Source organism: Dasypus novemcinctus, chromosome 19 (assembly GCF_030445035.2).
Source record: "Dasypus novemcinctus isolate mDasNov1 chromosome 19, mDasNov1.1.hap2, whole genome shotgun sequence".
Classification (NCBI taxonomy): domain Eukaryota; kingdom Metazoa; phylum Chordata; class Mammalia; order Cingulata; family Dasypodidae; genus Dasypus; species Dasypus novemcinctus.
Window position 1 is genome coordinate 36,860,152 of NC_080691.1, and position 26,621 is coordinate 36,886,772.

General features: G+C 50.9%; 1 protein-coding gene across 4 annotated transcripts in view; it reads right to left on the reverse strand.

Moving 5' to 3' along the window:
* Positions 1–26,621, reverse strand: part of TTC28 (tetratricopeptide repeat domain 28) — an 876,415-nt gene that overhangs the window by 18,940 nt on the left and 830,854 nt on the right. For all 4 annotated transcript variants that reach the window (XM_004461701.5, XM_004461702.5, XM_012526449.4 and 1 more), the window contains 2 exons: positions 22,970–23,110; positions 9,802–9,946 (listed from right to left, as the gene is read on the reverse strand). In XM_004461701.5, coding sequence (XP_004461758.2) covers positions 9,802–9,946; positions 22,970–23,110 — 286 coding nt within the window. The remainder of the gene's footprint in view (positions 1–9,801; positions 9,947–22,969; positions 23,111–26,621) is intronic.

Here is a 26,621-nt window from a genome sequence, read left to right on the forward strand (position 1 = left end):
CAGGGCCCAGAAGCCGGAGCAGCACGCTCACCTATGTCTGGCCATTCAGAGTCTGCCATCAGGTGGCACTACCCACGCAGGTTGGTCACCAGGTGGTACATCCCACTGACTGGTGTCTGCCTTGCAGGCCTGGGGGATGGAGAAGGGGGTTCTCTAACGGGAACATTCTCTAGTCTGAGGGCAGCCTGTGGTGGAGCAGCAGCAGGTCACACACCATGAGGGATGATGACCCAGAGACAAGTGCAGGCCTGAGTGAATGCAGTCTCTGCAGTTGGGGAGGGGCACAATGGCAGATGATCACAGAGAGGTCTGTGTGCCATGATGTGCCCAAATGCACAGGGACAGGAGGTTGGGAGAGGGGCTCAGGAGCAGTTAGCAGGGGCTCCTCTTGAACTATACAGCAAGAACTCAACCCAAGCAGGCTCTACTGTCCATTTCAATGGATAGGAGGCTGGAAAATCAGAGTGAGGACAGAAGATTCTGGAAATTAGGATGACATCTACTGAAGGGGAAGGTTTCCTACAGAGGAAGGGCCAGTTTCAGGATCTCTGCTCCTCCCCTGCATAGGATGCCCCTTTGCCCCAGTGGTTCTGGAGGCACTGTGTCCCCTGGCTCCCTCCTGGGATGTCAGGGGCCTCAGATACCGATGTGACACATCTCACTCCTGAATTGCCCAGCGTGAGGACACCAGGGAGAGGGGCATGCAGACCCACAGCAGACAGACCTACAGACAGATGGAACCCACTCACTCCCGTTCTTTACACATTCTTTCCAAAAGAAGTGCAGATGGAGACTGAGGCATAGGAATCCTGATCAAATAAATGGGCAAGAATTGTGAAAACTGGACCAGCACAGGCTGAAGTGTGAATGAAGTGCAATGAAGCGGAAGCCGCTACTGCTGCTGGCACTTGAGGAGGTGCCAACAGGCACTGCTGGTCGGACACTCGCTGCCTGGAGCCTGTGGGAGAGGTATGTTCCAGGCTGGGGTGGGCGCTGCTGCAGGGGCTGGGGAGAGCACGGCCAGCCCCTTCCCCTGCCACCACTCATCTGTGGGGACAGGGCTGACAAGGGGGCGTCCACCAGGATGCTGCTGGGCTCCTGGGAAGCAAGTGTGTACATCCTCTTGCTGACTTGCTGCTGGGGGCACTTGGCTGAGGGTGGCAGGAGGCGCTCAGCTAACCCAAAGTGACAAGTGTCTGGCAGGACATTAGTCTAAATGACCCCTGGGGCTTTTGTGCTTTTTTAAAAAAAATTCTAGCTGCTTCTAAAGAAAGCAGAAATAAGAAACAATCGATTAGACCACTTTGCTTCTTGTTTGCTTTAAGAGCTCTTTTCTGAGAAGGGGTTTATAGTAAATGAATCGATGTACAACCCAAGAAGGAGAGAGTTGGGGGTGTATCACAGGGCACCTTCAGTGTGACTGTGGGATGAGTTTCTGGGTCTGCACCGCCAGGCAGGGGGCTGGGCAGGTTTTGCTGCAGGCACACCCATGAGTGTCACAAGCACTAAGGCCCCTGCTGGTCACACAGGGGGAGGGCAGCTCTGGGTGCTACACCATCATGCCACTTTGGGGGCACCACATGAACCTGGAAGGTCCAGAGTGACAGAGCTGACTGTCCCCTGACCTCTGTGGTAGGTGACAGTGGCTGTGACAGAATCTGCTCACTGCTCAGTGAGAGTTGGCCTGCCCCAAACAGGGGCAATGCACCGCCAGCAACCACGTGGGGCTCAGGCCACCTGCCAAATGCAAACCAGACTGGTCCTTGGCAGACCCAGAGCTGCCTGGTGTTGTGAAGTCCTCCCTGGACCTCTGCTGTGGGGCCCAAACCTGATGAGGCTCTGTCACGCTATCCCACAGGTTCTACGGGGACACAGGACACTTGTGGACAAATCCCAGCCATGACAGCACCTGTATGTATGAATCGAAGGCCTTTTGACTGCTGGGTAAGGCAAGGGGCATAATATTGAGGCTGGAATTCGTTTAGAGAAAGTGTTCATTGGCAATGTCTAAAAGGAATTCTAAAACTCACAAAACCTTCTTAGCTGAGGCACCAGCTTAAAGACTGGGGATCCCACGCTGCTGAAAATTGCTCAGTGTGTTTTCTAACAAGTGATTTCAGCTCCGCATGGGGGCTGATCATCAAGGTGGCCTCATCATCAGAAGTCTTTCGCCCAAGCCTAGGCCTCAACTGCTTCCATCAGCAATTTAATTGGGTCTCGTATGTGTCTGCCAAGCACTGTGGCTTGTTGAGGACACAGGCCCTGACCGTGAGCTTGGGATGTACTTAGAAGCGTATAACACACAGAAAACCATATTGAATAAGATGACATTAAACGTAAACATGACAGGAGCCCACCTGGGGAAGCTGAGCTGGCCTGGGGGAGAGGGAGCAGTGAGGAGAGACCTACCTGGTGGGCTGGAGAGGGACAAGGGGCCAACCTGGGAGGCCCTGGGGGGGCAAGCGAGGAAGGTGGACCTCTCAGGCTGCCAGGCTCTGCCACACATTCAAGAGCAAGTGACAGGGCTGTGCAGGGTGACTCAGATGTCAAGAGAAGGGGAAAAGGGGACTTGCTGGGGCTGGATGAACAGGGAGCTAGGGGACTAGAAGAGGGAAAGTCTCTGAATTCAAGCCTAGGAGATGGGGAACCTTTCCTTGAGTCACTTCTCCCAATTTACTGGTCTGCAGATGAGGACTCAGGGGCAGTGCCTAGTAGCAGGTACAGAGCCTGGCATATGTGACCCTCGGTGAGGATCCCAAAGGTGACCACTGTCTGGGAAGCATGAAAAGAGGGGTGACAGCAGCAGGCACACTATTTAATGCAGGCTTGTGGGGAGATGGGATCATGTGTCAGAATGACAGCTCCAGGTAAAAGGCAGTGGGAAAAATGGACAGAACGTGCTGGAAGAGATGCCTGGAGACTGTCTTCTAAAGTCCTGTCTCCAGGATATGCAAGCACTGCCCTTACCGTCAAAGAAGATTAGCTCTAATCCACTGTGAACTTGAAAATAGAAAATAGAGTGATGTCTCTATCCAAATTACATATCATCTGCTAGATTGAACAGGAGAGACAATTCAAGGACACGCTACTCTGCGCCTCAGCATGTCAGTCTAGGAAAGGGGATTCGCTGCCTTAAGTCTGGATTTGGAAGATAAAACAGCTTAAGCATCAGCCCTATGCTGGTAACTAAGAGAGAGTCCAATAATTTCCAGCAAAGACTTGGACTTTCTGGCCCTTAAAAGTTTCTATAAATGGGATTTTTTGAAGTAGACTAAACAGGGAACTCAGGTAAACTAAAACCTGTTCATTCCCAAAGGGTGCTTCCCTTTCCCCCACAGATAAGCTGTGACTTTACCTTGGAATTCCAGGTAGCAAGTGATGGCTTGAGTGCTTACTGAGTGCCAGGCCCAGGAATATAAAAGGGAAAGGACACAGGGCCCCAGCAGAGAGGCCCTCATGCCCCATGCTGTGACTGGCAGCGAGAGGGCACAGTTAAGGTGCAGCCATGGCCGCGGAGAGAGCGTGGTGGGCACAGAGAAGCTGCACCCTGGAGGAGGCCTGTGTACAGCTGTCAGCATACTGCCACTCAGCTCCAAATGCACTGCCCATACCTGTCTGCCACTGGGGTGGACTCTTTAGGCATCTTGCAATAAAGCGAGTTGGTGTTGTGCCTTTTCAGTAGAAGGCCTGGATGGAAACTGGGAGCAGGTGTGAAGCCATTCGGTGGAGCCTGCCCAGCCACGGCGGGCACAGACGGGGCTCCTCTACAGCTTTGCCGCGTTGGCCTGGAGTTGACCTTCCCGCAGCCCTCTCTACATAGAAACCAGAGTCTCTGCACAACCAGTGCGCTCTGAAGGCCTCCTGTGCCCCCCACCCCCAGTGCCCCAACTGCCACTGAGTGTCCTTCCACAGGCGGCTGACCAGCTGCTCTCCTGCTTGCTCTCTGGAGGGTGGCCTGGCCGCAGCAGCTCACACCTCTGCTATTGGGCGGGCTGGGCCATACCTTCTCCAGTGGTTGTCCTTTCATGGGGTCTCCTATCTCTATTAGCCTGTGGCATCTCCTGCGTGAAGTCAGAGTCTATATTTAGAGCCATGCATCCCCTTTGCCACAGTGTCAGACCAACTGCATCATCAGGCCTCTATGGGGTCAGCTGATTAGGCTCCCCCATGCTTCTCAGGACCTGTTCTTCTAGACCTAATATAAAAACACTATAGAGTTATCCTGGGCCAGTTAGGAAAGGGGGGTGCAGCACACAGGCTGATTCCCAGTGTGTGCTGGGTGCTCAGGAATGCCGCCCTGATGCTGATAGTTTTAAACCTTAAAAATGTATGTTTAAATCCCAAGTCAAGGGAGGAGCAGGGAGCAGAGGCTGGCCCTCAGCTTCTATGTCCCTCTTGAGCAGGGGAGCCCCCCCACGCACCCCCACAGCTGTCGGGGGCTGCTGGGCTACTGGGACCTGGCTCCCATCTTTAAGCTGGCTCCATACACACAGCAGGGAAAGGTGATCACATAACCCGAGGTTTCCCCTACAAAACCACACCCAGTGCTTTTTGAGGCAGTAATAACCTGAAGCATTTTCTGGTGCTCAGCTAATTCTGTTTTGACCCCCTAAAAATTAGTCCCATTCGGTCTTCCCTTAGCAGCTAAAAATTGGGTCTAGCTGATACTTGTCTATGGAAAAATTCCTTGAGAGGCTGTGCACTCACACCGAGCAGAGTTAGGGTGAGCCAATGGGGTCCGTGTAGATGAGGTCATATTTAATCTCCAAAGGAATTAGTTATATTTTATAGTTACATTTTAAATTATAGTTAATATTTTTTTGTATTAAATTTTCCCTGTTTACTGTGAGGCTTCTAGCTCCTCATCAGACCCAGACTCTAGAGGCTGGGCTGGACTTAGAGGGAGGGAGAACCTTGCCCAGTGGACAAGGTAGGGAAGGAGCATCCCAGGGAGAGGGGAGAGATGGACCAAGGCAGGGAAGCCTGGCTCAGCTTGCAGCGCTGGGAGCTCTCGCAAACCTGGAATCATGAGAGGGCGAGGAATGTGGTGAGGAAGCAGCAGGGCCAGGCAGGGGGCAGGTACTGAGCACTCCAGCGAGACACTAACCTCCCTGCTCAAATGACAACCCTGACACCCAGCACCTCACAGGCTTGTGGACATCAAGCTAGTGGTGCGGGCCCAGGTGAGGACCTAGCACGAAGCCCGGAGCCCAAGGGGCTCACGTGAATATTGGTCCAGTGTGAATTGACAAATGTCTTCAGGTGCTTGGAATAAGTTGAACACAAGCCCTTATTATTTATATTGTTCTTTTCTCCTGAGTCTTAGCAAATTTTCCAGCACAACTCATTCCCTTTCCCTCCAGTGTTTACAGATGTTCATGTGGCTCAAGCATTTAAATGGTCTTGTAGAGCATCCCACTCCAAGTTTTAACCCAGGGAATAAGAGAGACAAATATCACCACCCGCCATTCCTTTTCCTCCTCCTGACCCCATCACCATCACCCACAGCTGTCAACTGAGTGTCCACCACACCTGACACCTGTGAAAGAGGCCACTATGCAGTGTCCTTGAAGTCAAATCTCCAAGCCTTCAGTTTGCCTAGACAACCTCCACTGATCCTGGGTGTTTGTCTGGGTGGTGAATTTTGATTCTCGTACTATTTTGGTTAAGAGAGAATCTTCTGTATATACCCTTAGCAGCAGAGGTCTTGAATGCTTCAGAAAGCATCAATCTCAAATGTTATGTTCCATGTGTCCTGATATTTGGCTTAAGAAATATGTGCTCCACGTGCATCACCAGCTCTCAATGGATCAGCGTGCAGTAACACACAGTCCCCCTGGGTCCACGGGCAGCTCTGTTCCCCTGGATGAACAGGAGGTCTTTCAGAGTTTCCCATATCACAGTCCAGAGGTGTGAATGTCCATGATCACTGTGGGGGTGGAAAGAACGCTCCTGGGTTCATGAGCTTTTGGGCTGAGGACAGTGTGATGAATCAGACTTTACTGTCTACAACAAGGATTCCAGGAACAAAGGGCTGCCAGAAATCTAGATACCCCAGAAGTGTGTACAGAGCTTGGCATCCAGAAGGTACTTGATTATGTTGGGTTGAATGGGAAAATGAGGTTTACTCTGACTCTTATTTTTGAGTGAGCGAATTGATCAAACAGAAGCTTTCATGGTTGAAGAACATTTTCTGTAATGCTTCTGTGAAATCTTGTCATCCCAGATGGTTGTATCCAGTTTAAGCAAATATCACATACCCTCAAACATGGACTAAAATTTACCAAGACCATAGATACTGTTATCCAAAACAAAGAGGAAAAATAAAAATAAAAATTCAATCCACTCAGCTGTATTCTTTGGCCAAACAACAGACTTCGGGTTTGCTTGAAGTGCCTGAGGGGATGGGAAGGGTGGAACTGGGTATTGGAGAAACACGTCCCATGGGCAGGAGCTGGAAGGGCCTGCCTGACACTCAGTGTCCAGCCTCAGTCAAAAGGTACCACTTGGGCCACAGGAGCATTTGTGCAGCAGAGTGGACCTCCCTATCTTAGTTGGCCTGGTACAAATAGGTCCATGCACCCCTCCGTGGCAGAAGGGGTGCCTCAGTGTACCCAGAACCTGTCAGAGGATGGCTGGGATGGCTGCTTGATGACCATCAGCTAAAGCAGAACCAGGACACAGATGAAACTAACACGACAGCAAGTGACCCGGGTGAGAAAGTGACTTACACCTTGTGGGAAGTTGCTGATTCTTCTGGGTGCTCTTACCATCAGTTTCAGAGGTACAGAGGCTTGCAAGTAATTGCCTCCATTTTTCCTCTACCTAATCATTTGTAGAAATTCTTGTAGTCCTTGGATGACATTTGTCCTCATTTAAATACTACTACAGATGTCTCAATCAGAAACCAAACAGCCTGGCGGTGGGGCCCCAAGCATGCCAGTCTCGAGGGCCTCGTCTTCCATTCCACACTAGAATCCAGGTCCAATCATTTCTAGCACAAAAATTCCCTGGCTGTTTGTAAATACTCCAATCTATTTAGAAAACAGGCACTGAATGGTCAGTCTAATTTCATGTTGCATCTGTTCTAGGGTAAGCTGGCTCATCACACTACATGATTTCATAAATGGCACTTTTATGAAACTCCAAGGAAGCCCACTTGCCAGGGCAGTAGCTGTGGTACTGACCCATCCTCAGGCCACGCCATCCTTAAGGCAGGTCCTCAGCAAAACCAGAAGCCCTGTTTCTCTTCTTAGATGACAGGTGTCAGGTGAGTTCCCTAAACTCCTGTGTTTAAGAAGCAGCTCACCTGTCTAATGGATAAGAAGGCAGGTATTAAGTAAGTTTCTGGGGTCTTAAGCTAGCAACCCAAAGGCTTCATTGAGAGCATAGGTGAACAAGGAGTACTTTTCCTTCTCACCAAAGTCATTCTCTTGCTGGCTGTCCTATCACACTGCCTTTAAAACTGTGACTATAAAGAGAAGGGAAATAAAGATGAGGACTTTAGAGACTTGACAACTAGCAAGAGTCAGAACTCCCAGGATCCCAAAAATTCCCCAAATCTGGACCCTTGAAGAGTGACTTGATCAAATCCTAGGACCTTTCTTGCTCTAAATGTGGTTCTTGATTATAGCCATTTCTGGCTTCTGATGAAGGCCCTGTCTGTAAATTACGGGGGTCATTTGGGATCTGAAGTAAATAAGCAGCTTTCCAGAGAGCAGACCTGCCTTGCGGCATCACACGGTAGGGCATGGAGCGGAACTGTCTCTTGTGATGGAGAGCCATCCCCAGGCTGTGCGGGTGTGCAGTCCTGTGTGCTCAGGCCTGGGAAGTCCTGACTCAGGGGCAATGGTTATTACTCTTCACTTTAATTTGATAAAAGATGAATGTTGTGGACACAAACAGGGTCCCAGTCCCTTTCACACTAAACATTTACAACTTTTGTTTGGTGATACTTTCTCCTTTGGGTATCACATACAGATTTGATTTGATTTGATGTCTGGCTATGGCTCGTGTGCAGATGTAGCCAGGCCTTCCTCAAAGATAACTGGACATGTTTGTGCCTGACAGCAAAGGACAGCGTTTCCCTTAAGCCAAATTAAATCAAACACTGGTGCAAGGCCTAAGGTAAAATATATTCTGTTCTACTTGTCATATTGTCTGACCTAGTCCCTAGCAACAGGCCTGTGGCTAAGCAAAGGCAGTTGTTGAAATAATTATCAGCCCCATGTGAAGAGGCTAATCGTTTTAGTCTTGACGTGTCGGTGATCTGTAATCTTGGACTTTTGGTTTTGATTTGTATTTTCACTGAAAATGTGGAGAAGGGTCTGGTGCTGCCTGGCAGCTGACAGTGGCAGGAGGCGGGGAGCCGGATGACAGTGGTCTGTCGCCCTCTAGTGGCCCTGGAGCACGGTGAGTGTGCATGCTGGAAGACAAGGGGTCCCCATCCCCTCCTGGTGCCCCCTCCTCCGCCCCGCTGCTAAAGCCTCCCTGCAACACGGAGGGTCAGGCTATTCATTCACACAGCATAGCTCCGGAAAGCTCTGGAATGCTCCGGAAAGCGGTGAATACAGAGGGGGCACAGGCAGCTTTTAAGAAGCCCTCCGAACATATCTGGTGAAGGGTCTTTTCCTTTATACAGGCCTGATTTTGATCATTATTGTGCCCAGATTAAGGCTTGCTGCCATAACCATCCCCCTTCCCAGCACTCTTGAAGGAAAAGGAGGATGTCCAGGCACGAGCTACCGCTAATCCCTTAGCATGTTTTTATTCTTTAAGTCACATGGAAAATTCTTGGGGAGGAAAACTCTAAAACCACAGTACAGATTTGATAAAATCAAGAATGACTCGCGGTGCTGGTGCAGTTTCTCTCTGGGTCAAAAATAATAAGCAGTTGGTGGAGGGTCACCTCTCCCCCCTCACCTTCCTCTTCCTGCTCTTTCCACTGGGTTCAGACCCTCTCCCACAGTCTCCGCCCTTAGCCTGGCTAAATGTGGGTGCCCTGGCCATGAAACCACCCCTGGGGGTGGTCCCATACGTAGACTGCACTTTTGGTCCCTCCTGAAATAACCCAGAAGCCTGGCAACATGCCTATTTTCAGGGAGTGGCAAATGATTCAAAGCCCCTCGAGCCTAGGCCTAGCAGCTTCCTTCTTCTCCACAACCTCTTGAAAGCTGCTAGGGGGGGAACGGACTTGGCCCAGTGGTTAGGGCATCCGTCTGCCACATGGGAGGTCCGCGGTTCAGACCCCGGGACTCCTTGACCCGTGTGCAGCTGGCCCATGCGCAGTGCTGATGCGCGCAAGGAGTGCCCCACGCGCAGGGAGTGCACCCCGTAGGGAGAGCCGCCCAGCACGCAAGAGGGTGCAGCCTGCCCAGGAATGGCGCCGCCCACACTTCCCGTGCCACTGACGACAACAGAAGCGGACAAAGAAACAAGCCGCAGCAAACAGACACAGAGAACAGACAACCGGGGGAGGGGGGGATTTAAATAAATAAATAAATCTAAAAAAAAAAAAGCTGCTAGGTTCTACACAAGACTGCCCACCCACCCCCAGCCATTAACTGATTCCTTCCTTGTGTCTTCTGCTTTTCATGCCAAACTAGACCTGAAAAGCAAGTGTGGCTTTGGGCCACATAAGCATTCCATACAGTTTTCTGAGTGCCACCATATATAAGGCCATGTGCCAGCGGCTGTGGACATGGTGACGAGGGACAGCCCTCACCTTGAAGGGGCAGTGGTGAGTAGCGAGGGAGAGAAAGGGGAGCACAAAAAGTGCTGCAGGTACCAGGGGGCACTTACTCCTTCCATCGGTGCTATGAGCAGGTCGTATAGGGCACGGAGTGGGGGCTTGGTAAAGGATCCCTGCCTCCTGGGAAGAGAAGAGGCCCCGTCCTTGATCGGCGACATCGTGTTGCTGAACAAACTCGTCATGCTCTGGCAGCTCCTGGGGGGGGGGGAGGAGGAAGGATTAAATGGGGCTGGTGGGTAGGGGGGTCTGGGGTCCCTCCCCAGCTTTGCTCGAGTTCCTGGAACTGCTGGGAAGCCTGGCAGCAGTGCCCCGCCTACCTCCCTGTACAGGTACACTCCAAAGTACAGCGTACACTTCATAGTACAGCGAGCACCGACTGAAACCACAGGGCGAATCAGCCACACACAACAGCGTACATTTCTCTGGAGTTTTTTTACATAATCAAACATCCCAAAGTGCTGTGCAAAGGATTTAATGACATCCTGTGTAGAGCACTGTGTGTAGCAAATGCGAGGACCATCAGGAAGTAGCAGATACCGAGTGCGAGTGGAAGTCAGTGCCCGCCACCAACCTGCCTGTGGAGTCCCAAGGGGCACTCAGGCCCCGACTGCGGCAGGCTCCACAGCAGAGGGTGGGAGCTGGGGGCCGCTGGGAGTGGCTGCCTGGTGGGCAGTGACTGCAGTGTGTCATTCAAGTGTGTTTGTTTTGTTTTGCTCTTTAATTTATGTCCCAATACTTCCATTCAGAGTTTTCCTAGTACAATGGCATTTTCAAACCCAAAGGCCAAGTTTCACAGTCCTAATAGAGGATGAGTTCATTCACTCCTTCATTTACTTATGCCTTTAAAAAATGTTTCCAGAGTCCCAGCAGCCTGCCAGGCACTGCTATAGGCTGTGGGAATCTTCAGAGGACAAACAGGTGAGCAAGAAAAGGGCCGGCAGCAGGGAAAACAAACCAGGCCCAGCACAGGAAAGAAGTGCCCCCAACTCTCCTCTCTAACCCTGTCTTGCTGCCTGGCCAGTCTGGCCCGGGCACAGCCTTCTTGTGCTATGCTCTGCATGATTACTGAGCAACCAGTGACCTGTAAAGCTTGATTTAGACATTGCCCACAGCTTTGGCATTTCTAGTGTGCAGGCTAGGACCCTTAAGGCCAGAAAGACACTGTGGAGCTACAGATTGTACTCTGGGCTGCTGCTGCCTAAGGAAAGATCTGATGGCTGCTTCCTCTGCTGGGCCAGCCAGGACACATGACCCTCACCAGAAATCAGCTGAGAGATTCATTTATTTTCCAGGTATGGTTTCTTTCCCTGGCCTGCCCCCATTCCATAGCGTTCTCTGCAACCTTCCACTTGACCCAAATTCTAGGGTTCAGCCAAGCCAGGCTCTGAGCACCTACCCCGGCTCCCTGCCTGGAAGAGAGTCTGCAAAGCCTGCTCACATCCACTCACGGGCCTGGCTCACTCAGGAAACGTGTAATGACGAGGGATTGGGGCCACACTGTGTCTTTGCCATTGGAACCACTGAAGCACAGATAACCCTCCAGTGACACTCAGAGGTCCACTTAATTCCACAGAATACACTGCAAAGAGCAATAGTCCCCTAAAGGAGAGATTACTGAATTGCTCTCCTGAGGAGACGCCTGGAGTGACAAGCAGTGCCTGTCACAGCACTGTTTGCTTCTCAGCAGATGGGATCTTGGTCGTAAGGAGGCACATGCTGCGATGCAGACAGCAGGCCTGAGGTGGCCATGGGGGCCCGATGCCCTCTCCCTGCACACCTCTTGTGCCACACACTAGGTGGGTATAGACCTGGATTGAGGGCTCAAGCCCTCCCACTTCAGGGTCTTTGGGTGGTGGGCACCCGAGTCTGATTAATCCAGCTGGGGACACTGGGGGCAATGGTGCATCCCCAGACAATGCTGTGGGCACAGGTCCTCCCAGCGACTGAGGGGGGCACTCCACAGGCCCCAAGGTCCTTGCACCCTGCACTACAACACTCCTGCTAGAGGAAGGGACCTCAGCTTGTGGGCATCGCCAACAGGCTTCCTGCTGCTGTGGTGAAAGGAGCCCTGGGTGACCCAAGCTGCACAGAGAGGACTCAGGAGCTCCTTCCGGTGGCTTACAGCATGGGCAGCTACTTTCTCCTAGAGATTAGATCCAAGCACCCAGCCCATGTGAGCCCCTCCCCTGATGAGCGGGCTCCTGAGGGCAAGAGCAGTCACTATGAGCCCTGGAGGCCTGGGCAGGGCACCCAGGTTGGCAGTGTGCACTGCAAAAGCATGGTTTCTAGAAACAGCACCCCAAGGATGTACCCGGGAAGGGTTGGAGCTAACAATCTGGTACCAGCCACCAACACAAAAGAGGCCCACACCTGGAGGGAGGAGGTGGGGTGGGGACTGAAGGGCACAGGGCAGTGGACCAACCTGCTGGGCCCGGATCTGCCCTTGGGCCAGGGACTAACCCTGTGCACCTCGCTTTCCGTATGTGCACAAAGGGGGAACAATGTCAGCTGCAGTTGTGTGAGGACTGGAGCTGGTGGTGGCACAGCCCCGGAAGGCATGGAGGCACCAGCTAAGGGAAGGGTCAATGAGAAACCTGAGGCAGGAGGCTGCTGTGGCTGGGGAAATGCGCCTAGAGCGATTCCAGAGTCCAAGGCTGATGGCTGTGGTATCTATCATTTCTTCTTCTAGGTACCAAGGGCCGGTGATTGAACCCGGGACCTCATATGGGGAAAGCTGACACTCAACCACTCAGCTACATCGGCTCCCCTGTGTTGTTTTTTTCATTTGTCTTCCTTGTTGTCTGTTTTTTTAGGAGGCACCGGGAACTGAACCTAGGACCTCCCATGTGAGAGGTGGTCATTCAATTGCTTGAGCCACACTTGTTCCCCAGTGATGTCTTTTGAATACCAGGAAGTACCACAGGTATCAGAGGCCCCACAGTGCTCACATACTCCACAAACATTGCCACTCACCATGTGCCAGGCACAGTGTGTCCACAGAGGGGGCCAGGCCATGGGTCCCTGCACTGGGCAGCTTAGCAGAGCTGAGGGCCAAGAGGAAAGGGAATAGCACCAACAGAGGCTGCAGGGACACCGAGGCACAAGCCACCAACTCTAGCTGGTGGTCAAGGAGCGCTGAGAGCAGGCTCTCAGGAGAGTGCCACGGGGGACAATGTGGAGCCAGCCGGCCTGGTGGAAAAGGTGATTCCAGGCAGAGGAGACAACATTGGGGAAGGCATGGATGTTAGGGAATAGAGCCTGGCGTGCTAGGGGTGGTGTGTGGGATGTAGGTTGGAGAAGGAAGTGGGTCAGGTAGGCTTGGGGGGGGTCTTGTATGCCAAGTAAAGAGCTCTGAGGTTATCCTTTAGGCCTGACTGACTTCATTCTGCCTCAGTCAAACTAGGTAAGACAACTAGATAAGAGTATGGGCCTTTGAAAGGGGTAGAAAACATGCTTCCCCACATGGCAGGGTATGAGTCGCAGGAGGGGCTGCACTGGCTGTGCAAGGAGGCCCAGAGGAAAGGATGGTCCTGCCCTGCCATGCTCATCTCACCTTCTCAGGCCTTATGAGGCAGGGCTACTCCTTCTGTGCAGGGGAGAAAATGAGGTTCAGGGATGGCAAGACACATGCCCTGGGTCTTCGGCAGGGCAGAGCCGAGCCTCCAGCTGAGACCACAGGCAGGCCACCTGAAGGGGGGTGAGGCTCACTGTTCTTCCAGGTTTCAGGACACACCAAATAACCTCACAACCTGCACTCACCCCAAACCCTCGTCTTCCCAGCTGCTGGTCCCATACAGGGGGTGCTGCCAGCACACCTCCTTCACCCACCCTCCCCCGCAGCAAAGTGTGGAAGAAGCTGGGCAGCAGCAGGGGAGGCCCCCTCAGCTCCTGGGGATCACACGCGCAGGCCGGCATGGTGGCAGCTGCACCACCCCGGGTCCCCAGCAGGTGGCGCTGGCTCGCTTCCCTCGTGGCCTGCCGGTTCACAGCAGGGACCCGCCTGGGCTAATTGACAGCGTGCCTCTCAGCAGAGAGGATTTCCTCATATCACGCCGTCTTTGTGAGTTCATTCCTCAGATGATGCTTATTAATCTACTTCTGGAGAAGTATTAATTTTCTCCATTGTATGGCAGTCTGTGTGGTGGCAGGGAGTAAGCATATATCCAGGGAGTGATGAGGGAGACAGGCATGAGGGAAAACTGGCTCTCTCAGGCACAAAGGTGCAGAACTACCGGGTGATAGGGGAAGCGGTAGCCAGGGAGGGAGGGGGCATCAGAGGGCAAAGCTTATGTCTTTGGAAAGATGATAAACACCAGTCAGCTGGGCTGTTCTCACTGCTCATGAAATCTCCCCTTCAGGAGATGAAGGGATATATTCCTGAAGCAGGAGGATCTGCCACCGAGGGACAGGCCTGCAGGAGACGCTACGCTGCTTGCACTCACCCAGGGCTCCTCAGAGGCCTGCAGCGAGGCCGCACGGGGGAGCTGGGTACACGCCGGCCCAGGTATGCTACTGCCCGGAGGCCAAGCAGAGGGCAGACCTGGGCATCCCGGGCTGCAAGCCTCCATCCAAACCGCAGCGCTCTGTGAACAGTGAGCCAGTCCTCTGGTTTCTATCAAGGCTCCATATGAAGAAGAAAATTTGCTCACTGCACAGACAGGGGCATGTGGCCAGCTGCTTCCCTTCCCCGTGGGTTCCTTAGGCTTTCAGTTTCAAAGACGCAGAGCTAAATCAATCACTCTGCTTGAGCCAAATAAGCTCCTCTCAGGTACCTGGGATTGGGGCCCTGCCCTGTTGCGTTGGCACGCCCTGTGCTCCACGGGGACAGGCTCTCGGCTCACTTCCCTCTGCTCTGGCACTTAAAGGTAGTGTTTCTCCAGAAGTCTGGGCTTGAAGAATCAGCCCTCCCCACATGCTTCCACAGGCGAGTGAATCCTGGGTACCAGACAGGAAGCAAGGAGAGCAGGGCTCAGATCTCAGGCGAGATGAAGGAGGGGGCTCCCACTCGAGCCTGAAGGTCCCATGGATGGCTAGAGTGGGCCTGGTCCTCACTTTCCTTTGACTGTCTATGCAACAGGGTTGCCTGGGTAGGCATGGAGGGAGGAAGAGCAACCTGGAGCGTGGTGCTATGAGGAACCAGCGCTCTGCAGAAACGGGCTATCTGGGGCCTTCTCTTACAAGCACACCCGAGCCAAGGCAGGCAGTCCTGCAAGGGCCAGGCTCTGTCAGCCTGTGAACAAGACACCCTGCTGGGGAGGGGCAGGAGCTCGTACAGGACCCAAGAAGCAGCTAAAAGGGTGCCATTTCCTGAAAACGCAAAGGCAATCTGACCAATGAAAGAACTAGCTCTGCCCAGGGTTTGGCTTCCATGGCACCGAGGAGAAATGATCCAGGAAGAAAAAGCTCCAGTCACTCACCATCCAATCTGTATTCACTACGGGCCTATTTGGTGCTCACCCTCCTGGAGCTTACAGTCTAATGAGGATGAAGCAAGTTCTGAGAGCTGCTGTGTGTGTGTGTGAACGAGCGTGAACGAGTGGGAGCATGTGTAAGCGCATGGTCTTAAGCCTTGCACTCAGGCTGCAGAGTAGGCCTTCTTGGAGCTTCTCATCCTTTCCCACTTCTTCCTGTGACCTACTCTTTTTTTTTAAAGATTTATTTATTTATTTAAATCCCCCCCCTCCCCTGGTTGTCTGTTCTCTGTGTCTATTTGCTGCGTCTTGTTTCTTTGTCCGCTTCTGTTGTCGTCAGCGGCACGGGAAGGGTGGGCAGCGCCATTCCTGGGCAGGCTGTACTTTCTTTCGCGCTGGGCGGCTCTCTTCACGGGGCGCACTCCTTGCACGTGGGGCTCCCCTACGTGGCACGGCACTCCTTGCGTGCATCAGCACTGCGCATGGGCCAGCTGCACACGGGTCAAGGAGGCCCGGGGTTTGAACCGTGGACCTCCCATGTGGTAGACGGATGCCCTAACCACTGGGCCAAGTCCGTTTCCCTGTGACCTACTCTTTTGCTACTCTGGGGCTCAAGTCCTCGGCAGGCCATACTCCTTCTCAGTCTAATCTGCCTAGATGCCAGGCGGTGAGGAAATCACTGGGCAGCATCTAGGGGTGGGCCAGAGCTCAGCTTTGACATGTGAAGAGTTTTCCAATCCTCACCATGGGCTGGGAGGCAGGGCTCAGCAACAGCCCCCAGCCTTCCGTGTTTCAGGTGAGTAAAGGGAGACTCTGGGTTCAGGAAGCGACTTCAGGCTATGTGGTCAGGGGCAGAGCCCTGCTCCTCCAAGCAGTCGGGCAGCGGGGGGAGGGGGGAGGAGGTTGCCGTCTGAGGCTATTCTCTGGGAGAACATTGTTAGGACACCAGCCCCCTACCCTGCATCTGGTCTGAGAAGGGCAGGAAGTGGGGGAGGAAGAAGGCCAGCTCCCTGGGCTCCAGAATAGGCTGCGGCAGCCCTGTTGGCAATGTGGTCGCCTTTTCTCAGCCAGGTCATTTCCTCTTCTGCTTGGACATGCGGCTCCTCATTGCCTCAGGATGTCTTTATCCTGCATATTCACTTTCCAGGGACCTATGGAGGGGAGACCCGGGCATATGGGCTCAGCCCTGCAGTCAGCATGGCCCTGTTCCTTGCCCGGGGAGCCCCCAATCGCCCACAGCGGGGCATTTTTCCTCCGGAAGGGCACCTGGCAGCCTGAGAGCCCGGCTCCCCTCCGCTGGGATTGTACTGCCTGGAATATCCTTCGGCTCCTTGCTTTCCCATTCTTGGCCTTGATGTGATGCTCCAAAATGTCCTCTGAGGCTCTGAGCTGTGTCTTCCAAGAGAGTGGGGAGCTGGCCTGAGATCTGAACAAGTGCCTGGGTTTTAACGTACCGATAGAAAAATTAATTGGCAAAGCCTAAGATATACAAATAGCCAGAGATGCCACAATTCAATTAAAAAAAAAAAACTGAGCCCATTCAGTGACTGCCCTCCATGCACATGCTCAAGCAATGGGTTGTCTCCTCTGGGGGATGAACACTGTCAAACACTTCATTTTAAGTACTTATTCAATGAGCTATTGGTGCTTTCTGCCTGCTCACCTCTTTAAATACCAGGCCCTGGCTCCCTGGATCTGGGGCTGCTTCCTCAGGAGAAATGGGAGGTGCCTGCCTGCTTTTGGGCCCAGGGGTGAGTCTAGGGTCTTATCTGGCTTTTCTCCCCTTCTCCAGGACTCTCCTGGGCATGCTAGGTCACTGGGTAGGATCACTGCCACTTGTTAGCCATGGGACACCTCAGGTACCTCATTTAGCCTCCCTGATAAGGAGCCCCAGTAGTATCCTTATCATTAAAAATGGGGTTGTGATATTAACAGTATCCCTTGTGGTGGTTGTAGGATTAAATAAGATAATACTCATAAAGTACTCTGCCCAGTGCTGGGGACATGGCGTGTAGTGCTATCTTTCATCCTCATCATCGTCATCACCTCTAGTATCACTGCTTCTGCTCTTTTATCATCATCACCGTTTAATGTCTTGCAATCCTGACATTCCCTCCTTCATTCAATAAATGAGCAAGGACCTGCACCTACTTATCACAAGGCACCTTGGATTCACAGAAAGGCCAGAGCAGGCATTTGGCCAGGGGGCAGCCTGGGAGCTGAGAGCACATAGACATATTTCATTAAAACGCATGGTGGGAGGTGGAGCACGTTACCTGACAGGTGAAGTGCCAGGGAAGTTTGGAGATGGGAAAAACTATTTCTGGCTAGGCTATCCAAGGTGGATCCAAGAAAGAGGCTGTGTTTAAGACGGGCACCTCAGGAGAATGCTCTCCTTGGCCATGCCCCTGTGTCCAACCAAGGCACTAAGATGGGAAAGAGCAGGTCATGGGGTTCCTTTGGGTTAGGACAGAGGGTCAGGGCAAGAATGGAACATGAGATGGGAAGGATGGCAGGGCTGGACTGTGAAGGGCTTGAAAGTCGAGTGCAACCACCCTAACTGAACTCCGCTGAGAGCCCTTGATGGCCCCAAGTGTGAGTGTGATGCATAGGAACTGTGCTCCAGCCAGAGGGGAGAACCAGAGCCCTGGTGGCCAGGGGGGTGGTGCTGTGTGAAGCAGGGGTGGGTGGTGGAGTCCAGCTCAGTGAGGGGCAGACTCCATCTCCACCACTGACAAGTTAGGAGACTTCAGGAAGTTAACTTTTGCTGAGCTTCAGCAACCTTGTAAGGTTGTTCTTAGGATGTCATTAAATACCAATTTAATGAAAACTGAGCTCTCAAACAGCTGTGGCAATGGAAATAGACAGAAGGGATGGAGACCAGAAATCTGACAGGGTTGAATCAGTTGGTCTTAGCATCAAATTGCTGTTGGGGAATGAGATTGCTGGGGGTGCAGTTGCAATACAGGATATGGGGAATTCAGAGAGGAGTAGGCCTGGAGGGTTCAGGGGTCAAGCCATTAGAAACAGCACTGGGGTGCCATCTTCACCTGATAGTGTAGCAGTGCTTCTCAAACTTTAATTTGCATACAAAGTCCTGGGAGGGGGGCGTTTCAAGGCTCTAACTGATATCCCATAGTCCTCTCTCTGCATTTACTCCAAGTCTCTTGGTGCCTGGGAGTCAGAGAAATCTTGTAAGTAAGCACCAAGCAATCCAGACAGGTTTCTGGGTGGACATTTGGTCTGAAACCTGAACGATTTATCCCCAAAGCCACAGAAACCTCAGACTCACAGTAGCAGAAGAATGAAACTATTGACTAGACAGCAAGCTCCATTGCATTTGTTGCATCTCATAACAATCTTATCAGCAGGCATTGTTCCCCCATTTTTGAGATGGAGAAAAAATAAAAGGTCAAGGTCACCCACTAATAAAGGAGCCTGGTTCCAAAGTGAGGCCTGCTTGGTACCCAAGCCCAAAGTTTCTCCCCTTCACCAAGTGCTGATAATAGGAAACTCCCTGGTTGGGGCCTTGGGTCAACAAGGACTTTGGCAGCATTACTGCATCGTGCTTGGGGAGGCAGGACCACACACAGCCCTACAGAGGCAGGCTCCATCCTTGCACAGGCCTCCAGCCTACTAAGCAGGCCGACCGTGTGGGGCCATAGGGGTGACAGTCTGACTTGCCCTAGTCACTACTTTCTTCTCTGCCTTGCTGACTCCACCTTCCCCAACCCTTTAGGAAACCCTGGGCAGATCTGAATCATGAGCTTCCTATGCAGACCACATCCATCTCCTCCTCCCCTCCCCACTGCAGGCTAGACTTTAGCTCACAAGATTCAGAGGGCAGGTCTGGCTCTGGGGGCTTCCTGCCTCCCCACTGTCAAGGCCTAACACTCCGGTGTTGAGGGCAGCAGCAGAAGGGGGAAGGAAGGAGGCCAGCACTGCTGAAGACCCTCTACCCGCTCCCTCGAGAGGTGCGTGGGAATGCTTTTGAGCTCCAGAGGCGTCCCCTGCACACCGACATGGGGCAGCCAGCTCTGGCTCCCTCAGAGCCCTCTGGGCCCTGGCCCTAGAGGTATACCCTATTAACTTTCGCTGCTGAGGTCCCTGGCCCAAGCGGGCCATCACTGGGTAGGGAACCATTAAATAACTGAAGTCCCCGTGGCCGACAGAGGGGGAAACACGTGCATGTATGTGGGTCAACCGCGGCCACCTGTTCTCATCTGGTCCCTTTCCTTAGTCCCTTCTCTCTCTGCCCACGTCATGGGAGCTGGCCTGCACCTCTGCTCACTGCCCCAGCACAGGCCCACCAGGGCCCCTCTCCCCTTCTTGCAGTACTCTCATTCATTGTGAGAATTCTCTTGGATGGTCCCTGACCTTGTGGTGGGGGGCAGGGGGACAGAGAATCCTCACTTTGATGTCTCCTCCCCGCACCTCGCACCCCCACCCCCGGTTTCTTTAAAGATCAGCAGTGGGGCTGGGGTGCTAGCTGGAGATCTTGGAGACCTGAGGGAGGTGTGGCTTCTCCTTGTAGAACAGGAAACAGCACTACTTCTTTGTCCTCTGTTTTGGCTCTAGTCACCAATCAGGGTGACAGGAAAGCTTCAGCCCCACCCGCCCCCTCCACCCACTCCCATTACACACACGGCCACAACGCGGACAGTGGAAGACGTGGGGTGCGTGCTGCAGCAAAGTCAGCATGTTTCTCTGGGATACTGGTCCTCACCGACCCTGGACAGGCAAGCAGTCAATGCTGGGGTGCTGTGTGGGGGCCCAGAATCCAGGACCAGCCACAGCCTATCCTGTTCTTCCTCCTCTTTTCTGCAGGGAGCGTGATCTATTCACTGCCTGCCACTGACCTTCAGGTCTCAGCACAACTTCCAGATAATGCTGGCTCAGGGCCGAAACCACGGTCAGATGCTAAACAAGAGAGGGGTCCTTATTTTTGGTTCATGGGTGGTACCTGCCCCAAAATGCAAATATATTTTCTGCCTAAGTACACACACAAGAAGAAAATTGGTGGTTGCAGAGACCTCAAAAGACAAAGGCAGAACAAAGACCCATTCCTGGAGGGGTAGGAGAGAAAACTCTAAAGCCCAGTCTCACTTGACCTGTATTAGCTGTTCAGCCTCATCACCAAATCGGTCCAGGACACTGCACAGGTACAAAAGGGCCAAGGAATTCATAAACCACTGAACTGGAGAGACCCTGAAGAGGGGAGCTGGCACTGCCCCAGCAGGCACAAGGCTCTCCACACATGGCTGCTTCTACTTCATCTCTGTGGGCTCCAGGGACAGCAAGCCGAGCCAGTACTAGGAGTGTCTGGAAAAGCCCCTTCCCCAGGGCTCTGTCCAGGGACAGACCCGCACACCTCTCAGCTGAGGCCCCCAGCCATGGGAGGGGCAGAGCAGGGAGCTCGTGGCCCCAGGGAAGGCCAGGCCAGCTCCCTTGGTGCCACTGGTGGCCCTTAAAGGCACAGCTGGGAGGCAGGACCCAAAAGCCAGCTCTGGCACCCACTCATGGCTTACTGGGCAGGTCCCCACCCCTCCCGGCCTGTGTGCTCCTCATCTGTACATTCTAATCAACAAGGGTGCGTATGCCTCTGAGGTTTCCTCTGCTCCCTTCTGGATGGGGCCAGGCGCCTCTCTTCCTGGCCTGTTGGGAAGGCGCAGAGAACACATGGTGTGGCGAATGAGGCTGAGAGAATGCAGGCCATTCCCCTTATCCAAGGTGCCCCTTGGTGGCCTCTAGAAGGTCAGGACTGGAAGAGCCCATTTCCAACCCCTCAGCTCTCCCAAGGTGGGCCTGAGGCCTGAGCCAGGTTGGCCCCGCCGGGGCAGCTGGGTGCAGGTCCTGGCTCCTGTGCCCTGGACCTCGCAGCTCCCCAGCCAGTCCTAGGCTGAGCCCAGGGCTCAGTACTGGCTGGAAGCACAGACTGTATTGTTTAAATGCACTAAAAACTGAAACCATAGCATTGCACTCATAGGACCTGCCTCATAGCTGCTTGCAAGAATGGAAGCCATTTTCTCAAAACAAACAACTCCACGTGAAAAACTCACACCACCTCATGCCAAGAGGCCATAAGTCAAGCTCCCAGGTATACCTGCTTTGACCCTTTCCTTTCCACAATGCCTGAGGACCCAGGGAAGGGCGCTGTGCTGGTGACAGAGGAAACACCTGTGGGTATGTCAGTGGTGGATCCAATGGGCCTGTCTTTGGTGGCTCTCACATGTCATGTGAAGGAAGTGTGGGCAAGGCGGCCACTCCAAGGTAGCCAACACCTTCAGCACAGGGACATGCAAAGCCCATCCCTTCCAAAGTCTACCCACCCACATCAACTTAAGAATCCAAGTTTAGTACTACCTTCCCTTCACTCAGAACAGTTGAAAGCTGCCATGTGTATGTTTCCTTCTATGTGTTAGGTGGCCTGTCAGTGCTATATATACATATAAGCTCCTTTATCCCCACATTAAAGGAACCCTGCAAGGTGCAAAGCTTGTCTCCATTTCAGAAATGGGGGAAACTGAGGCTGACAGTAGTGAAAGTGAAATCACCCACCCAGGTTGCCTAGCCAGGAAGTGGGGAACAGGAGCCTCTTTGCACACTAATTCCCCACCATGACTTGCATCACGTGGCATAGCTGAGAATCACCTCACAGCCTCAGTGGCTGGCAGAGCAAGGACTTGAACCCAGGCCTGATCTGCAGGCCTCCTCACACCTAGTCATGTCCCCACATGAAACTAAAAGCCACGTGTGATACCCAGGAGGGTGGATGGGAAAACGAAGGAACTAGGGGTGAACGTGCTTGAGGTTTGGCTTCCTTTCAAACACGCTGCCAGTTCCTACAGCCCCAGCCCTTGGTTCCTCTTCCACTCAGCTCACGCCTGGAAAAGGAAGCACACGTTGTCACCCTGACAGGACAATAACCAGAGGGAACCAGGGTGCTGGGATATGAGCAGATAGGACACCCAACGCCCACCTTACAGGGCCACCAAGCAGACGCTGCCTCCTACCAGAGCATGCCCACTTTCTTCTCTGCTTCCCTTTAAAGTGAGGCCCCTGAACTTATGGCAGGGACCTAAAACAGTCTGTGATGTCTTTCTGGAACAATCTATCAAAATGGGACTTCGGGTTATTGCCAGGCAACTGAATGACAGTGATTACTACCCACCCCTAACCCCACCTGCCTGCCACTGTTTATCTGAACCCAGCTCCATACCACCCCTCATAAGGTGAAGGGATGCGCTTACTTGATTTCTCATTCTTAAAACTGCTAAGGCCTCTTTGGTCAAGTGACATGGAAATGGGGTCTGGGGCAGAGGCATGAGCCTGGGCCTAGATGAGGTCATTCCTAGGGCCAGTTTCTCCCTCCAACTACCCTGGCATCTCCACCCTCCCTGATCTCCTTGAAATTCAGGCTAGGAAGGTCAGTGCAGGCACCTGGCCCACAAGTCACCTGCAGAACCTGGGAAAGAAGTATGTGAAGCTACTCAGTCTGACTTCTCTCTGGTGTTCGGGAAGTCGGCTCCAAGGCTGAGTGATGACACAGCCAACCATCTCCCAGGGTCTCTCATCCAGCCAAGTGAGGAATGCCACATCAGGCCTGACTGCCACTGCTTTCCCATGAGGTGCTGCTGAGAAGCAGAAGGCCCTGACGAGCAAGAACCTTAGGTGCGTGTCGCTGTGTGAACACAGGACACAAAGCCAGACTCCTAACAGCCGGAAGAAGCGTCAGCTGCAAGCATAGTGTCTGTGCTCAGAGCACTCTGCCCTGGACTCAGCCTGGAAAACAGATCCCTACACACACCTGTTAAAGAGGTTATTGCGGCTGACCATCCGCAGAAAGCCAGTTGGGTCAGTGACCGAGTTGAGTTTATTGTTCATCTCTTCAAATTGCTGGTCCATGATATCTCCAGCTTCACTCTCTGTTTCACTGCTGGCACAGACCCTGCAGGAAAAAGTGGCAAAACAGCTATTCAGTGAAGGAAAGTGCTGGGCCATGTCAACTGAAATGATCGTATGATTCACGAGGTCTCATGCCATTCTGCCACCCAGCAAAGCCTTAGTGAGTGTCTCCTGATGATCACATTGTCCCGCCACTCCTTGGTGTTCTCACAATCCTCTTTCATTTTTAAATAATTCATTTATTTTTCATTTTTTAATTTTTAAAATCTATTTTTGAGGTGAAATTCGCATAGCATAAAATTAACAATTTTAAAGTATACAATGCAGTGGTATTTAGTAAATTCACATTGCAGTATAACCACTGCCTCTTTCTAGTTCCAAAATATTTTCATCATCCCAAAAAGAAACTGAGTACTGATTAAGCAGTTGCTCTCTATTTATCCCTCCCTCCATTCCCTGGAAACCACCAATCTATTGTGTTCTGTCTCTATGGATTTACTATTCTGGTTCTTTCACAGAAATGGAATCATATAATATATGATCTTTTATGTCTGGCTTCTGTTACTTAGTATAATGTTTTTGAGGTCCATCCACACTGCAGAATATATCAGTACTTAATTCCTTTTTATAGCTGAATAGTATTCCGTTGTATTATAACTAGACTATTAACTATAGTACATTCTTTACATTAGGGCTCACTGTTTGTATTGTACAGTCTTATGATATGTAAAAAAAATTATGCCAGAATTTTTTTACCAAGAAGGGGTGCCAGATTATGTTATATACCCTTTCTGTGTCAACTGAAATGATAAGATTCTTTTTCCTTCATTCTATTTTTTAAAAAATATTTGTTTATTTATTTTCCCCCTTCCCCTCCTCCTGCCCTGCTGGGGTTTTTTTTGGTTGTTGTTGTTGTTTTGCTGTCTGTGTTGTCTTCTCATTTTCTCTCCTCTAGGATTCACCAGGATTCAATCCTGGAGACCTCTGATGGGGAGAGAAGTTCCCTGTCAATTGTACCACCTCAGTTGCTGATTTCTGCTGCACTTTACCTTGACTCTCCCCTTGTCTCTCTTTTGATGCATCATCATTTTGTTGTGTGACTTGCAGGCGGCAAGTTCACCATGTGGGCACTCACACTGGCACTGGCTTGCCATGCGGGCACGCTGTCTCTTCTTTTTCACCAGGAGGCCCCAGGGATCGAGCCCAGGTTCTCCCATATGGTAGGTGGAATCTCGATCACTGGAGCCATATCTGCTTCCCCTTCATTCTGTTAATGTGGCTTAATACATTCATTGATTTTATGTTGAACCATGATGTATATCTGAGAAAAATTCCACTTTATCATGGTATATAATTCTTCTAATGTAATCTTAGATTTGTTTAGCTAGCTTTTTTTTTTAGTATTTTTGCAACTATATTCATAAAGGATAATGGTCTGTCATTTTCTATTTTTGTGATATTTTTATCTGGCTTTGGCATTAGGGTGATGTTGGCCACATAGATTGAATTAGGAAGTGGTCCCTCATCTTCAATATTTTGGAAGAGTTGGAGCAGGATTGGTGTCAGTTTTTTTGGAATGTTTGGTAAAACTCACCAGTGAGGCCATTTGGTCCTGGGCTATTCTTAGTTGCAGATTTTGTTATTACGTCTTCAATCTCTTTACTAGTTATTGGTCATTTGAGATCTTTTTTTTTCTTGAGACAGTGTAGGAGGTTTATGTGTTTCTAGGAATTTGTCCATTTCATCCAAGGTTATCTAATTTGTTGCATACAGTTATTCATATCTTCTTACAATCCTTATTTCTGTGAGGTTGGCAGTAATGTGCCCCTTTTCATTTTTTTTTTTTTAGGAGGTACCAGGGATTGAACCTGGGACCTTGTACATGCAAAAAGGCTCTCAACCACTGAGCTACACCTGTTCCCCCCTTTTATTTTTGATTTTTGATTTTCATTTTCTGCATTCTCTCTCTGTTTTTCTTTGGCAGTCTAGCTAAAGGTTTGTCATTTTTATTCTTTTCAAAGAGCCAACTTGTGGTTTCATTTTTTATTCTCTATTTCATTTATATCTGTTCTAATCTTTGCTGTTTCCTTTGTTCTGCATGCTTTGGGTTTAGTTTGCTCTTCTTTTTCTAAATCTTCTAGGTGTGAGATGAGGTCTCTGATTTGTTTCTTCTTTTTTAATGTAAACATTTAGAGCTACACATTTCACTCTCAGGACTGTCTTTGCTGCATGCGTCCCACATGTTTTGGTAAGTTATGTGATTTCTAGCTTTATTCCATTGTGGCCAGGGAAGGTACACTGTATGATTTCAATAGTTTTGAAATTATTGAAAATTGTTTTGTGGCATAATATATGATCTATCCTGGAGAATGATTCAAGTGCTCTGGAGAAGAATGTGTATTCTGCTACAGCCATGTCTGTTTAGGTCAAGTTGGCTTATAGTACCATTCAAGTCTTCTATTTCCTTATTGGTCTTCTGTTTAGATATTTTGCTATTTGGTCTTTGCAAGTCTTACATCTTTTTTTGTCCCTGAATTCTTCCATTAATGCATACTTTCCTATTTGATTTTTCTAAACTAAATATTTGTCCCTTTTCATTTCCATCTGATATATTTTTCAGATTTTTTTTTGTGTGTGGTTACAGTCAGACTTAAATTTAACATCCTTAATCTATAACAGTCACATTTTATTTGATACTGACTTAACTTCAATAGCATACACAGTGTTCCTATACCGTTCCTTTCCCCTAAATTTTTTACTTGTTACAAATTCTATCTTTATACATTGCATGTTCCATACCATAGATTTATCATTACTTTTTACGCATTTTTATTTTAGAACCTGTAAAAATTAGGTGCTCAAAAACTGTTTGCTGATTTTATGCTGTATTTATGATGGGCTGGCTAGGCACTATTCCCAGAGTAGAGCTAAGGTGAATATGGTTGTGTGGCAATCTTCCCAGCACTCATTTCCTTCTGCTCTATTCCAGAAACAGTAACTAAGCACCTATAATGTGCCAGATACTATGCTAGGCAAGGGGAATATACAACCTAAAAATGTATTTTTTCAGATGGAGAAGACAAACTTGCACACAAATATCCGCAGTGCCAGGCAGACTAGGTACTGTATGAAATGTAGGCTTGAGAAACATTACTGATTAAGGGCCATTTTCCAAGTTCACCAAGAGGAAGTTACAATTTGAATTAAATTCATATTTCCCCTATGACTGACTGTAATAGTATATGTCACAATGGGTTTTAAATAAACATAAATACCCAGGAGTGCTTTGATTCGTCAACATGACTAAAGTAACAAAAGGCTTATTAAATGAAAAAGCCATGTACTGTGCCTTGGTAAGATCAAGACAGACATGACAAGAGCAAACACATCTGGGGAAAGCTGCCCAATTGGGCCCCCTCCTCCTCCTCCACATTATAGCTCACAATCTATGAGGGAAAATAGTTCAGGCTCCGAGTGGAAGAGTGGAGAGTACCAGGGAACTAGAAGCAGACGACAAGCTCACAGGCATGCAAGCCTCTCAGATGCTAGGGGCC